The 16,642-nt window shown below is 41.5% G+C and overlaps 1 protein-coding gene across 16 annotated transcripts in view; it reads right to left on the bottom strand.

Moving 5' to 3' along the window:
* The window catches only part of MYCBP2 (MYC binding protein 2), a 197,799-nt gene extending 181,442 nt beyond the window's left edge, over positions 1-16,357 (bottom strand). For all 16 annotated transcript variants that reach the window (XM_086771604.1, XM_086771620.1, XM_086771629.1 and 13 more), the window contains exon 1: positions 16,065-16,357. In XM_086771604.1, the coding sequence (XP_086627730.1) occupies positions 16,065-16,342 (278 nt within the window). In that variant the 5' untranslated portion in view covers positions 16,343-16,357. The remainder of the gene's footprint in view (positions 1-16,064) is intronic.
* Between the last annotated feature and the right edge of the window lie 285 nt (positions 16,358-16,642).

The following is a 16,642-nucleotide window of genomic DNA, read 5'->3' as shown; positions in this document are numbered from 1 at the left end:
TTGAAGATCAGCCCATGCTTCTTGGTGCAGGGCTAGAAGTAGAGCTCTCGTATATTCCTAGTTGATCTGCTATAACAAGTTATTCTAAGGTTTGGTTCAGTTCAGCGCAACCTCTGAGCTGAAGCAGAGACTACAGGGCACTAGGATCTTAACTCAATCACCATCTGATTTTAGAACAAGTTTAGCATTTAAAAGTAAGACTTCTTTTGGTGAAATCCCAACTATTTTCCATAATTTGTGGAAAATAAGTTTTAGACAACTGTTAATAGTGCCTAAGTATTAAATTTCTCAGACAGGGCTCATCGTACATCTATTTTGTGTCTAGTTTATTACCTTCATTCATATAACATAATTTTTCCAGTACTTTTAGAAATCTAGTCAACAGAAACTGCCCTAGAGTACCTTCAGTCCTTCTTTATCCCTTTTTCAGTCAGGCACTGTCTACCAATTGGCTTTACACTAGTCTTCTAGAACCTTATATACCTTCTATGAATTTACCAATAGCTCTGAAATTGCCTCACCTAGTTTTTCAAATCACTCTAAGGGGGAATTTCATCATACTTGTGAATACTGAAATACTTTCTAGCCTGTTCTTTCTCTATCCTTGCCTTCATCACTGACTGCAATTTTTTAAACTTACTATAAGGCAGAGATACTTTTTCTATCATATCTGGATCAGTTTTCAGTCATGCAGAAAACCAGGAGGTACTCTTCTGACAACCTACAACAATGTGCATTTTGAGGTTTTTTCCTTATCTTCTGTAAGCAGATAATCTGACACGTGATCACATATGAAGGGCAGAGCCATTATGCATAGACATTAAAGCAATCACAGCGTCTGCTGGGCTTCCCTATCTCCCATGCCATTTACTCCATCCTCCGAAGTACTCCAAAACAGCTGTTAATTTGTAATCTAGCTTCAAGGCATCCTAATATCAAATACAATAACGGAAAACCACAGTTGCTAAATACGAGTGCACTTCAGCAAGAAACTTACTATTCAGTGTCTCATCGCTACAGAAATTCAACTATAAGGGCTTCAAAATATAGGAAACGGAATACTAAAGAAAAAAAAAGAGTTACCAAGGTCGATCAGAAGATCTGAAGAGATCTCAAAATTGTGAGACCATATTTCCTCCCTTATTGCAAGACATAAGTTGCTTTTAAATCTCATTTTACAGTGCATCCAGACCTGCTGTTAACAACTGCAAAGCATCTGGCAAACATAAAGCCAAAAAAAAAAAAAAAAACAAAGGAAAGATAAAGTTCAACAGAAGTTTGGGACAAACAAGCAATGGTTCACATAAAGGAGTTGACAATGATAAGAAACAAAACAAAGGAAGCTGTCAGAGCTTTAATGACCTAATCAATAGATGGGAGAAGAGGTTTTATGAACAGAGAACTAAACAGCAAGAAAAATATGTGGAGTCTGGATGCTGGCAAGGAGATGAAGAGGTATCAGTGATAAAACGTAAACACTGAATACTGTCGTTAAATATATCAAAGTTGCTGCTTGTCTTGCATACCCCTATTTTGGTACTCCTCTGCACTTACAAAAGCTACGACACTCAGCAGCCCTCCTTCCACAAACTGGGGAAATACTTTTTTTTTTTTCCTTGAGAACAACTACTTAGGAACTTCCATGTACAAAACCTCCCATATTTAGCTATGCATTGTATCCTGCCAGTGAGAAATCCCCTTTGATTCCTCACACCTCAATGCAATCTCTGTACTACTGTTATTTCAGCTGCCAAGAATCCTGACTATCTACAACAACAAACTGTTTTACAACATGCATGTAAAGCAACTCAAAGTAAACAAATCACATGATCAAAATGTTACATACCTTGGACAAAGTTGGCATACAGAATATGTCACTTACGGGTAGGTGCTTTAAAATTACATCTATAACTTAAATGAGAGATGCTCAGAAAACAGCTCAAGTACTAGGTCCAATCTATACTACTAAACTCCTAATTCTGTCCTTAGCTCACTTGTGGGTTACTCCACTCAGCTCACTCCAACACAAATCTACTAATCAGTGTGAAAGTCGTTCAGGTCACCCAGTCTCAGCAAATGTTTCATCATCTTTAGAGGTTGCCCTAAAGTACCCTACGACTGAACTTTCCTAAGGCTTTCCTTGCTTTACTTTTTGCCTTTGTAGTATCTCCCTTTGATGACTAAGTAGGCACAGCTAATCATTCCACCTACTACTAAAATATCCAACACACTTTCAACCATGGGGATAGTATCAGTAGATGGCAAGAATAAAGGAGGAAAGTAAATACCACCCAAAAACCTCAATCTGCTCTCATCTTGATAATCAAAAGATCTGCTTACAAACAATCATTTCAAAAGCTTTTTAATGTTTCCTTTTTCATATCACCTACAATAATACCAATCCAGTTTCTAAAAGGACTTGCCATAACATAGTTGACAGAGAACAAAATGAACATATACAAACTGAAACCTGGCACACAAATATGTATTATACAAATACGCAAACTCTTTTGATGTAATGCAAAACTAAGTATTAGCAAGCTTTATGAAATATATATGCACACACAACATACGTATGTCATATACTTCCATTGCAAACTGACTCAAAATCTTACCTTACTAATCGCAAATAGAAACAAAGCTAAGATACATGTCTGAAGAAATAAATATACTCGTCTAATTCTTTTCACTGTAACTTGGCAACAAACTCTACAGAACTCTTCAGAAAAAAAAAAAAAATGCCATTTGTACACAAAATTCTGTAGCCACTGGTTAGTATCCATGGGTTTTAGAATATCTTTGACAAGGGAACACTTGCTCTGTGAAGCACTTAATGAAAAACATCTCCGTGAAGCAGGTGATTGATCCTTCCTTTGCAGTTGCAGGCAGAGTAGGAAAAGTAGCAGTTACTGTTTTTGCCAAAATCACAGCCAAAGTAGCTTAGTTGCATTGCAGTTTGCTTGCAAACCATATTTTTGCCTGTTGTGATACTTATAAGTTTGAATATGACATCTGCTACCAAAACAAAAAACAAAACAAAGCCCAAAAAGGTGGAAGTCAGGTTACAGGGAAGGAGAAAGAGGAATTTTGGAGTAATATCTCCAAACTGGAGACTAACTGCCACTGGATATCTACCCACTATCCAGCAATACACACAAGATCTTTAAAGCAGCTTAAAAATATTCTAAGTAATACATGACCTACTTTTGGATCTTGTTATGACGCACCTCTTCCTACAGGAATGTCAGGAGAAAATATGTAGTTTAATTTCTTTAAAACTGCAACTGATGCTATCTTTTCAGTTCCTCTCATATTCACTTCACTTCTGCTGAGCTCCAGCATGGAGGTCCAATACATGAGATGAGGACCACATCTTGCCACACAGCTCTGCTGCAAGAACTGATTGTTTAGCACTCTCTGTGTTCGTTCCCTGTGACACCTCCCGTCAGAATTTCAGTTTATCTGTCAGAAGACAGACAGGTGAACTTCATATAGATACTTTCTCTTTGTGGTCTATCTTCGTTAAGAATTATAGAATCACAGAATCATTTGAGTCAAAAGGGACCTCTTGAGACAACACTTTTCTTAGTGTGAGGGTGACTGAGCACTGGCACAGGTTGCCCGAGGAGGTCATGAAGCCTTTGCAATATTCAAAAGCCATCTGGACATGGTCCCAGGCAACTGGCTCTAGATGACCCTGCTTGAGCAGGGGGAGTAGACCAGACGACCTCTAGAGGTCCCTTCCAAACTCAACCATTCTGTGATTCTGCGACTGATTCTATAAAACCTCCTGCTCAAGCAAGGTCAGCTACAGTAGGTTGCCCAGTACCACATGCAGTTGAGTTTCAAATATCTCCAACTGTGGAGATGTCACAAACTCTCTGGGCAACCTCTGCAGTGAAGAAGTGCTTTCTCGTGTTCAGATGAAATTTCATAATTTTTGATTTGTGTCCATTACCTCTTGTCAGCGGGCAGTACTGAGAAGACTCTGGCCCCCTCTTCTTCATTCCCTCCCTACTTTTATAAGATACTCCCCAACCTTCAACTCTCCAGGCTGAACAGTCACGGCTCTCTCAGCCTTTCCTTATAGGAGAAATGCTCCAGATCCCTAATCACCTCTGTAGCCCTGCACTGGACTCTCTCCAGTATGTCTATCTTTCTCTTGTACTGGGAAGCCCAGAACCGGACACTCCAGATGCAGCCTCACCAGTGCTGAGCAGAGAGCATTTCCTTTAATCTGCTGATATCACTCTTCAGCCCATGAGGCTTCCTGCCTTCTTTACCATGGTAGTGCATTACTGGCTTACAGTCAGCTTGTCCATCAGTACACCAAGCTACTTCTCTGCAGACCTGCTCTCCAGCTGGTCAGCTCCCCTGTGGCTATTCCTCCCCTGATGCAGGATTCTGCATTTCCTCTTGTTGCACTTCCTGAGAGCCTTCTCAGCCCAACTCTCCAGTCTGTCCAAATCCCTCTGAATGGAAACACAACCATGTTATATATGAGCAAACCCTCTCAGTTTTATACCATCTGTGAACTTGCCGGGGGTGCACTCTGTCCCAGCGTCCAGGTCATTAATGTGGATGCTAAGCAGTATTGGCCCCGGTATCAGGTCCTGGGGCACACTACTGATGACTTGGCTCGCACTGGACTTTGTGTCACTGATCACAAACCTCTGGGCTCAATCATTCAGCCAGTTCTCAATCTACTTCACTGTCTACATATCTATCCCATCCTTTGTCAGCCTGGAGATGCTACTGGAGACAGTGTCAAAAAGCCTGCTAAAGTTGAGGTAAAGAACATCCACTGCTCTCCCTGCCCTGAAGGTATCTGTAGATTACCTTCTATTACTGAAAACTACTGTGAGTACTATTACTTTTCATCAAGGGCTATAGATTTTTAACAAAGTCAGTAGTGAGAATCATTGGAGAAGAAAACTGCTCAACTTGATAGGCAGACCTCAAAACAACACTAGAGAGCACAATCAACCATCTTCCTCCAAATAATAAAAGCTTGATATTTTTCTGATTGTCAACAATAATGATACTATCCTCAGATTACCTCAAATCTTTGAAGTTATTGATATCACCTTCATTTGGTAATACTAAGATTTAATGCTTAAGGAACTCCAACTCTTAGTAAAGTGGGCAATAGCTCAACTCTTATTCTAACAGTCATGAATATGCTCTCCATACCATTACCAGCTTCTGGGCTATCTTCTTTAAATTATTAATCAAGCATTCCGGTGTGAATTTTCATCCATGTCAACATAAAAGGAAAGTCAGGACTTAAGCAACATATCTACAAATGGAAAAATCATCAAAATCCTGTCTCCTAAATCCATAAATCAGAGTAACTGCAATCCAATTAAGACAGGCTTAGAAGAAAACAGAGGCAGCCTAGTAGACAGGCTATATTAGTCTTCTAAGGCATTTGAAAACTCAAAACAAAAGGAGACTGATTGATCTGAGAGAACACTGCCTAGGGAGCAATATAGAGCTACATATAGTTAAGATATCAAACATATGGAAGACAGGAGAGACTAACAGCCACATTACTATGGTCTGGAACCCCTCCCTGCACCCTCTGATCCAGAAGAAAAAACCCTCTTACTACACGCTTGTTCAGTCAAGAGTCTAATATGCTACTGTTTGTGAACTGAAATTGCACATCTTTTTGATTATGACCTCAGTTTCATAACTCAGACCTTTACTATCAGGTTATCTTTACTATCACGTTAACTTTTTAAACAACTAGGGGTTTTTTTTGTTTTATTTGAAGACCCATAATTCAGAGGCTTAAGACAGAAAGGGGTTATTCCAGCTGCTGGGATGTCCTTTCTAAGGCCTCTCCAACACAGTCTGAAACTTAAATACTGCAGGTTCTATAAACTAAATTATAACCCAACTACACAAGTAAAATCAATCTCATTTTCATTTAAACATGACAGAAGTGCAAAACAGTATCCAGACTCCTTTTACAACAGAAAAGGCTTCTGAAACAGCATAAATCTATCTCTTATAAACAGAGGGAACACACAAGAAAGCACTCCTACAAAGTACTCTCCACACAAAGAGAATGGTATTTCAACACAACCACTGACAGTTACAGTTTCTTTCCTGAATTATCTCATTTTTCTTTATTCACTGCAATGTTATCTATAAAATTAGATCCATAAGAACACATGCAAGGAAAATATTCTACCTTAAGTTTTTCAGTGTAGAGGAAAACGTTTCTATATCTCTTACCCTTAACAGACATTTTTAGGACTGTGTTGTGTTGGTTTTTTTTTAAATAAAAAAGTCATTCAATCATAGCAAAAATGACAATAACCATACCTTTGGCCACTTTCCTATCTAAACGCAACCACCAAAACTGAAGTGCATCCAAAGCCATTTTACATAAAATCATACCAGCAGAATTTTAATTTAGGGAAGATGATTCATGAAGTTTAGGAGGAACTGTACTTACTAAGAAAAAGCACACTAATAGTGGTTCATGACAGTATGACATCCTTAGAGTGACTACTATCACAAGTAAACCAAATAAATTCTACATTGTCTTCATGTGATGGTTTAGCCCAAATCACCACACAGTTTCTCTCTCACCCTCCCCCTCCCCAGGGGGATGGGGGAGAGAATTGGGAAGGAAGGAGAAGTCGTGGGTTGAGATGAAGACAATTTACTAAAATAAAAGGGAAAACTACAATAATAACAGAATATAAGGATATTAAAAATATACAAAGTGAACAATATGTGTTTTCTCACCACCCGATGTCCAAATGACCGATACAGCCCGTCCCGAGCAGCAAGCAAAGGAGCAAAAGGGAGCCAGCAAGGTAGGGGGAACGATGCCAGCCAAAACAAGCAGGAAGGATGGATGCCAGGAAGGCAGATACCCACCCTTGCCTGCCCCCACTTATATACTGAGCATGACGTTTATGGCATGGAATACTCTCTTTGGCCAGTTTGGATCAATTATGCTGTCTGTCTTTCTCCCAGGTTCCTGCATCCGCAAATTAGCGAGACTTGGAAAGCAGGACGGTGTCCTTGGTCTCATTCACAACAACTGGTATCATCAGGGTGTTTATGAACATTCTTCACACACAAAATCCAAAACATACCAGCTACTGAGAGGAAAAATTAACTCCATCCCTGCCAAAACCAGGACACTTCATTAAACAGCAGAAGAAGCGACCACATAGTGCAAACAACTGAAAACTTAACAGCTTACAGCTGTCAATGGTCTATCCTGTACAATAGTATATTCTAGAAATAAATGGCATAGAGAATTAATTGTTTGAAAAGATATGGAACAGAGATGACTACTCTGAAAACATACAAACATAACGAAGACGTATGACTACATCTGTTAGAAAGCATAATGCATTGGCTAGTGGTAGAGAAAGGAAAGGCAAAACCGGTTAAGAGGCAAATCATAAGCAACAACACACAACTCACGGTGAAACAATCAAAATAAGAAAGAAGAGCCTGAAATAATAAAAACAGAAGAATAAGAGATTTAAGAACAAGCTCATCTCAATGTAATGTAAATGACTGGCTGCAGATCTGTACAAAAACAGTTGTTGGCTTAAAGGCTCAGCAATATAAAAGATGACTGATGTTATGAACTGCAACAAAGAGAACACTGGTGAAGTAAAATGAAAAGTTCAGGGTTTGACCTGGCTAAAACTCTTCGCTAGACATCTTTCCAGACTGACAGAGATCATGACCAAAATAATCTAAATATTATGGCACTACAGCACAAGTTAGAGAACAAGCTTCCAATTATTTTAATTTACAAACTCATGAATTTTTTCAGTAGCAGTATGGATCATTGTAATGAATTTAAACTACAAACAACAGGATTATACTTTTTGACCTTATCTTACTTTCTCTTTATATTGGCTTTGTCTATGATAGAGCTAATTTTCTTCAGAGTAGCTTATATGGTGCTTGTATGTTTTGGGTTTGTGATGGAAACACAGTGTTGACACCACACCTGTTTTAGCTGTTCCTGAACAGTACTTACACAGAGTCAAGGCCTCTTCTGTTTCTCACACCACCATGCCAGTGACGAGGCTGGGGGTGTACAAGAAGTTGAGAGGAGACACCCAGGACAGCTGACCTCAACTGATCAAAGGGAAGGGAAGAAGGAGGAGGAAGGAGTGAACATTCACAGTTATGGCGCTTGTCTTCCCAAGTAAACACTATGCATGATGCAGCCCTGCTTTCCTGGAGATGGCTAAACACTGGCCTGCTGATGGGAAGTATTGAATTAATTCCTTATTCTGCTTTGCTTGTGCACACAGATTTTTGCTTTACCTATCAAACTGTCTTATCTCAACTCACATGTTTTTGCACTTCTATCCCTCTGTCTCCCCTGTCCCACTGCAAGGGGTAGCGACCAAGCAGTTGCATGGTGCTTCGCTGCTTACTGGGGTTAAACCACAACACCCTTTCACAGAATCTATAAAGGACTTTCCAAGAGTACAAAAACCATTACTTAGACAATTATGCTTGGGAACCCAAGCCAAGGAAAGTTAAGGGAAGAAAATGAAAATAAGCAACGGCACTAATCTAACTACAGGGCTCTACTTTTACGTGGAGACAAGGAAGCTGAATTTTTGTTTCTTTTCTAATGTGTACAGCTGGCATAGATTTAGATATATTAAATTAATAACAAAAGAAAATAAGAATTCTTACAGTATTCTCAGGCCAAAGTAGTCATAGATATACCAGACGCAAAGAATGAAGTATCATTTAGTTATAACACTAAAAAGTAATTAAGTCCACTCACATATTCATCAGTGTGAAGGCAGGCAGTGAGCTGTAACATGCTATTTACTAATAGCATATTTACTATAACATTTGCTACTAAGAAAAAGAAGCATATTAAGCATATTAATGTGCTTCATAACATATGAAACATTAAATCTAAATGTACAGGAACTATGTACCTTAATGTAGCCACATACAGCACAATGAGCCCATTCTCCTGTGTCAGTTTCTAGTACGTATCTTTTAGAGTGGCACAATGGTAGGAATTGGCTGTGAAAGACCACTGGGAAAAATTAGCTGCAAAAGAGTATATTTACAATATAAAAACTTCAGTTAATTGTAAGACTACTATTGTAATCAGCACCTCACTGCAAAGCAGTGTTTATGACAAGCAAGGTAAAAAAGAAAAAAAAACAAAAACGGAGGCATGTATTTAAGAGATGCTGCAAGGGATCAAGTTTCCAAAGTAAACAAAGGATGCAGAAAACAGTTTGCATGAAGTGCTTCAGTACCAAAGACTGTATTACTGATATGTCATACATACTTTCTAGAAAGGCATAAAGTCTTTAAATTATGGGTTTGGTGAAACATATGTAGTCATGTGTCAGGAGAAGAATTTACTAAAAAAACACCTTTAAAATATTTTGTCCAGGAGGAAGATGGGAGGAAAAACAGAACCAAACTCCCCTAACTGATGGTTAACATAGCAGAAACACAAATTCAATGTCAAATTTTTAAGCATGCAGGAAGTAAATTTCCTACATTTACAATAGCTAGAAGTCAGGAATGGTAACTTCTTAAATTGCTCCAGCTCCAGTCAAACTTTAACTGCTTATATTTGCCACTTAACAGACCACTGCCATGCCAGAGCAGATAGTATAATTCAAACTGAAACTTTAACTGGCATTTCCTCTCAGTTTAAAAACAAAACAAAAAAAAAAGAACATACGAAAAGCCCACCAAAAATCAACAACATAAAAGGAAAAAAAATAACATACACACAGATGGTTTCAAATCAGTAGGTGTAAGAATCCTAGAGACACACAGATTAGAAAGCCTGAAGATTACTGAGAACAGGAAACCAGACTTTATAAGAAAATTGCCACAGAACTCATATGTCTTTAAAAAAAAAACAGAAGTGAAGTCCAATTTCAGTTAAGCAAAAATAACTTTGATTAATCCTCAAACTGGCAGCTTGAACCATTTTGAAATCAATTACAAAAAATAATAAAAAACCCAGTTAGTCACTGGTTAAAATATTAAGTAGAATAAACCACAATCGTTGCAAATCTAACACGCAGATTCCTTTCCTGTCCCACTTAGGAGTTGTATTTATTTATGTTTGCATATTAAAATTCCAAATTCTTGTGAACTTCAGCAGAATATTCAGGCAACGTTTGCTAGTTTGAAGTGGAAGAGACTTCAACAGGAAAAAACCCAGAAAATTCATGCAATGTCTCATATGGATTTAATTACTAAATGTATAACACTAATACTTGAGCCAGATATATTGCCACTGCTAAGAACTTTGACATTTTACAGGTATCAACACCTACAATCATATTCTCACAAATTTTCTCATCAGTAATCCCCAATCTGACATTCAGAAAGGATCAATTATTTTAAAAGTTTAAAACACATTAAATATGGTATTTTGGAACACAGCTGATTAGCCAAGATCCTCAAAGGTGGCAACAATATCAGGAGATCACCAAATATCAAGGATAACTCTAGCATTAAAGGAAAATGACGTAAAGCCTTGCCTATGCTTGAAAAGCATCTACAAGAATCCAAAGCCCAAGAGCGAGTAACGGGGATTGAAAAAGAGGCAATAATCTGCTGTCATTATTATTTACCTTACTAAAAAGACACTTCCTGAGTGTCTTACGATAAAAACACTAAAATTACCATATAAACACTAAAAAGACTTAACCAATAATGATCGAAATAGTACAGCTAAATAGTTAGGTACCCAATAAAAATGGTTCTGTAACAAACTGATTATGTGGAGAACATGTCAATCTTCTCCACAGGTGACATTCAGAATGTCACTATTTAACAGTACAAACACTGAGCTGCTGCTACTTGACACACTCTCACACAAGCGCACTCTCACAGCTAAAAAAAACCCCTAGCTTAATAGTTTATTGTAACTTCTGTTCAATTCCAGTTTGGCCTGTAACTGAATTTATAGCTGAAGTGTAAATAGTTCTGCATAGTGTTATTTTGTAATCCAAAACAAATAATATAAAAAAAAAAATCACACAATGTGATTTTATCATATGCACTAATTCCTTTCCATGCTACACACTTCCCTTCTAAATGAAGGAGTAGTACACATGACTACAAAAGACAAAGGTGTCTTTTAGCATCACTAGACTTCTAAGGCTGTTTCAGCCTCTATTTTTGTGAAAAGGAAATGCATTTCTATTAAGCCACAAAACCTAAATGTTCTTATGCATTTCAGGTTTTTTAATTTTTCCAATTTTTATATAAATTACGATATATTATTTTTATAGATACATATTGACAAATAAAATAAACATCTTAAGCCTCTCAAGATAACATTATTATTAGTTTCTTTTTTCCTGTTGGAAAAAGAGCCATCTGATTTCTGATTAATAGCAGAAATCTTACAGTCATTAATGAAATTTTGCTTGACCTCAGTCAAGCCGCTTTATAACATTAGATCTGTTTGGGGTTTTTGTCCAAACAATACAAATAGAAGGTTTTCTCCTCTGAAGGATCTGAGTTGAAAGAGGCAACTTTAGCAAGGAAATAACAGACAAAGAAAGGAACTCAAAAAAAAAAAAAAAAAAAAAAAAAGCATTAGTATTTTCAAATGGTTCATATTTTTAAACTAACTGATAGAATGTTACTACTGAACTTCATTCAGTGAAGAAATTAAGCACCTGAGAAGCTCAGTAGGTTGTCTCCCTTTAGAAAGGAGTGCAAGGAGTTTTCAATATTGAATACTATTCAATAAATACTGCTGCATCCTGGATACCTAATGTTACTACAGAAATCCAGATGTAGTCCTCACAGTAATTTAAAGTGCAAACAAGACAAAAGAATAACCTATTCAGAAATTATTCTTGAATCTGCATGGTGTTACTTTTACAGTTGCTGAATTGATGTCCTACAGACAAAAAGAAAAAAAACACAACACACACATATATGATGATCTTTTTGGTAAAGGTCACTTGATAGGCTGTATAACAGATGAAAACCACTGACATGAGTATGAATTCACTGCCATCTTAGAGTATATTGTCATTACGATACTAAAAATTTCAAGTTAGTCAAAATTACACGAACATTTTCATTATAAAACAGGCCACAGTAAAGCCATTACAAATCTGTATATCTATCATTATTTGACAAAAAGTCTCAACACATTGAGCCTAACTGTACTACCTTCTGCTAGCACATACATATGTAAAAGAAGAGTAGAGGGACTGACAGTTCAGGGAAAACCCTAAGATGTGCAAGAGATAATAGCAGCAATCCAGCTGGATAGGGACGTCTGCTAGGATTAAGTTATACTACAGAAAAACTGTGAATTTGAAGACAGAAAAAATGTGAAAATCAGAAATACCTTACTTTGCCAATACAAAAGTTCAGGACTGAAAGCAGTTAATAACTTACATTATTTCAGTAACAGAGAGCAGGCTTCCAGTTTCATCCACTTGGAACCCAGCGTGTGAGACAACACTCCAACACGTGAAGTTTTTACTTGCCCTCTCAAGAGGCTCATACTACCTACTAGTATTTTACAGACTTTCATGACTACACTAGCCATTATGCCATTACTAGTCATTTTACTACCTCTCAGTAGCCACAAAGCAGAGACTACAAATTAAGCACACTCAGATTTATCTTACAAATCACTTTTGACTTGACAAGTAAATTTCCCACTGCTAGTAGTATTGTAACAGATTCTTAATGCTGTTACCAGAGTAAAGATGACTGTATGTTAAATCGCAAGATCAGATACCTTTTTCCTTTCATAAAATTATTAGGCTGGCACTAGTGACAAAAACAGCAGTTTCTCTGCTCCTGCCTACTCTGTTACCCTTCACCTCATGCTGTCACAAGCACAACCACAAGGTGAGCCAGATCAGGGAATTAGTCGGGATTACAACAAACCATTTTGCCAAGTTAATTTTAACCTAGAGCGAGTCTCTAATCTGTTTCTGCAAGAGACTATATAAACAATTATGTCAACGTGGCAGGGGGACCAAGCACGGCGTCCGAACCGCCTCCTTTGGAGACCGAAGCGTTCATGACACTGCAGTCAGTATCACATGGGGAAAAGCAAAGCACTGCTCGTTCTGTTTCAAAGCCAATTACCACACCTTACTCAACACATGATATCCATCACTTTCAGATGACAGCCAGCACAAACACCTTGCAAATGTGAAATTAATCTTACTTGTGACTTTCAGATAATCTCCACAATGTTTCATTTCCTTGTCCATACAAGCATTTTCATACTGCTTTCTAGTTCTCCATAAACAGTAAAGTCAGGTTTGGAATAAAAGCACTCACTGAGGCAGGCGATGCTCACACCATGTGAAGTGCAGAGTACAATTCTGGAGACTTCAGACAGAAATTCTACCAGGACATAATGCAAGCAGGTTGCACTATCGTTCTTCAAATTAGTCTTCTCTGAGCACAGGAAGAATTTTATTAATGTTCATAAGCCAATTTGTTTAGTTTCTAAAGCTACTCCAAGATATTTTTCTAGTCACATACACTTATTGACAGATTAAAAGGCTTCAGATTTTCCACACAGATAAAAATCAAGTTAAGACTCTTGTTATAAACTATATTATCTGAACATTCAGTTAATTTATCTGGCACTGTTATCTACTGTAGCAACCAGATGCAGTCACAAATTACTTGAAAGCATCTCTTCAGATGTAAAAAAAGCATTTTTGACCATTTCTGTTCTAGACTACCAGGGGACTAAAGTTCTCAGACCTTAAATTGAAATATTTTGACACTGGTATGGAGAAAGGATGGAGATTATGAGCAGTACCTTGGCTGCCATCAGCCTGATACACGAGACGTTTGCAGTGAGTATAAAGTGACAGCAGGCAACTACCTGATTATTAAGTATTTCTCCTCTCAGAAGTCCTACAATACACACTGGCTGTATTTACCAGTATTAGCTAGCTATCTACTTGCCGATAGCTTAATATAACATGTTTCCTTCGTACCCTGAGTCTGGCTTCTCTGATTTGCTCTAAGATGGCACAATGTAGCCAAGATACATGACTAAATCTGGCCTTCAAGAATAAAGACATACAGTAACTGCGAATGTCACTGCTTCTTTTAACTTGTATTGTCACAATAGTCTGATAATAAGAAATGCAACCCGAAAGAATGCAATCTATGATCTCCTGGAGTTAAAACTAATTATTTTAAGAATGTCAATTAAAACAAATACTAACATTTACATCCATCTAAAGCTAGTATTTTCTACACTAGTAAGTACAAGAGATACCAGCTGAATTATTCCGAAACCAAAAAACATGGAGGACATGAATTCAAAACTGCAGCCTTAAAGAATACAGACACGTTGGGGCAAAATTCAGACAAATTTCTGAACGCCATGGAGCAATCACACAGCTGATTTACCCGCATTTAATAGTTTCCTTACACTTAGGTAGGAAAACTGTCACAGGTCTATACATAAAAAAAACCAAACTATTGTTTCCCTGTCATATACTCTGAAAAGTACGCATTCATCACAAAGATGTCAAATGTCAATGTTAACAGTCCACATTTCCAGCATTTGCCATAAGCAAATTAAGAAAGTTATGTTATTCTTTTAGTTTATTATGTTAATGTCATTCCTAGATAAAGCCTTGGGGGGGGGGGGGGCGGACACGATAAGCCCTGCTGTTCCAGTCAGACTGAAAAAAAAAAAAAAAAAAAACAACAAAAAACAACACCCAAACCGAAGAAGTCAACCACCTAGCGCTTTACAACCGTTTGCAAACACGGAACACGGGTGACTCAAAGCTCTCTCCTTACGACCAGGCCACCCACATCACGCTCAAGGCCAGCAGAGGCCAAGAACATAAGGCAGGTGCTGGTTTCGTGCCAATCCGCAACCTCAGCGACCACCGGAGGGAAACAATGGGGAGCGCCCGGGCACCACGGGGGAGCCCACCCCTCGCCCCAGGCCGGGGCTCCTGCCGGCCACTCCGCCCCCGCCTCCGCCGGCGGGAGGGGCTGCCCGGGCCGGGGGCCGTGGCGACCACGCTTGACGCCCGCCGCCGCTCCCTCCCTCCCCCACCACCCCGTCTGTCTGACGGCCTCTGGAGGAGAGGGCAGCCAGGCACCCAGGGTAAAAGGCGGAGAGGAGCAACAGGCACCCCCGCTGCGGCCCGGGGACGGAGCCCCAGAGGCGGCTGGCAGGACGGGCAGCTGCCGGCGGGAAAGGGAGCCCCGAGGGGGGGCGGCACACCCCACCCAAAACCCCGGCTCCCCCTGAAAAGCGCTGCCTGGAACACAGCCTCCCTTCCAGACACCGCCAAGAAGGCGGCAGAAGAAGAGATGACCGAAAGAGGAGGAAAAACAAGGCCAGGCAGCTAAAGGCTGCTCCGACACAGGGCAAAACACCGAGGTCCCTTGCTCGGGTGCCCCGCACAGCGGGCAGCAGCGCGTCTCGGTAGAGACCACGGGGTTCTGCCCGTTTCAGCGGCGCGACAGGCCCGGGCCGGAGCGAGGTCTCAACATGGACACCGCGAGGAAACGCTCCATCCCCGCCGCCCCGCAGGCGACCGCGGAAAGGCGGGCGGAGCGGGGCTTTACCTCGCTACCCCCCCGCCGAAAGGGCCCGAAGGGAGCCCCCCCTGCCTCCGCGCTGGGGGAGGGGTGCGGGCACAGGTAACTACCCCACTCCACCCCGGGCCCCGGGGAAGGGGAGGCGGCAGCGCCATCTGCACGGTCGCGCCGGCCAAAGCTAGCGGCAGGGCCAGGGTGGCGGGGAGGGGGTGGCACCTGGGCAGCCGCCGGGTTACATCACCGCCCCCTCCGGTCCCCCGGGGGCCACATGGCAGAGGCGGCGGGGGCAACCGCTGTCGCCTGACAAGGGGGCGATGAGGGAGGATGAGGAGGGCGGCGGCCGGGGGAAAGGAGTGGCGTGCTGCCGCCGGGAGGAAGGTGCACTCATGGGGCCGGGGGGAGCCGCTCCCTGCCGGTGATGGGAGGGGTGGCGGCGGCTACCGGGGCTGCCCGTCTCGCCCGGGAAGGAGCTCGGCGCACATTACCTGCCCGGGTGGCTCCCCAGCTCCCGGTCGCTCAACGCCGCCGTGTAAATCTTCCGGTATCTGTCGGCCAGGGCCTTCCCGGAGAGCAGCAGCTGGTAACGGCTCCGGCAGCCCAGCGACGGCGGCGGCAGGGCTCCCAGCCCGCCAGCTGAGCCCTCTTCAGGCCCCATGGGCCCCGCCGAGCCAGAGCCGCTGGAAAAGAAGAAGAAGCCGCCCTCGGCCACGGTGCAGGCGGCGGCAGCGGCTCCCGCAGAGGCGGCGGCGGCTGCGGCGCTCATCCCCCTCCCCGCCCGCCCCCTGGTGGCTGCGCTGCCTCCCGGCGCGGCGCGGACACAGGCGGCTCCAGCTGCCTTCACCGCCGGGGCCCAGCCATGGAGAGGCCGCAAAAGCCGCCGCCACCGCCCCGGAGGCTGCTCATCTACCCGGGCCGGTGCCGGGGGTGCGGGAACACCCCTCTCCTCCCTTCAACTGGCGGCTGAGGGCCCTGGCTGCTCGCCCGTTCGCCCTCCGCCCCGGGCGCAGCGCCGGCCGCCGCTCCCTCCCGCCGGCGGGGCGTGCCGAGCAGGACGGTGTGCCTC

The sequence above is a fragment of the Chlamydotis macqueenii genome, chromosome 1 (assembly GCF_036417535.1).
Source record: "Chlamydotis macqueenii isolate bChlMac1 chromosome 1, bChlMac1.mat, whole genome shotgun sequence".
In the NCBI taxonomy this organism is placed as follows: Eukaryota; Metazoa; Chordata; class Aves; order Otidiformes; family Otididae; genus Chlamydotis; species Chlamydotis macqueenii.
The sequence above is the reverse complement of the archived record's forward strand: the minus strand, read 5'-3'. Positions and strand labels throughout refer to the sequence as shown.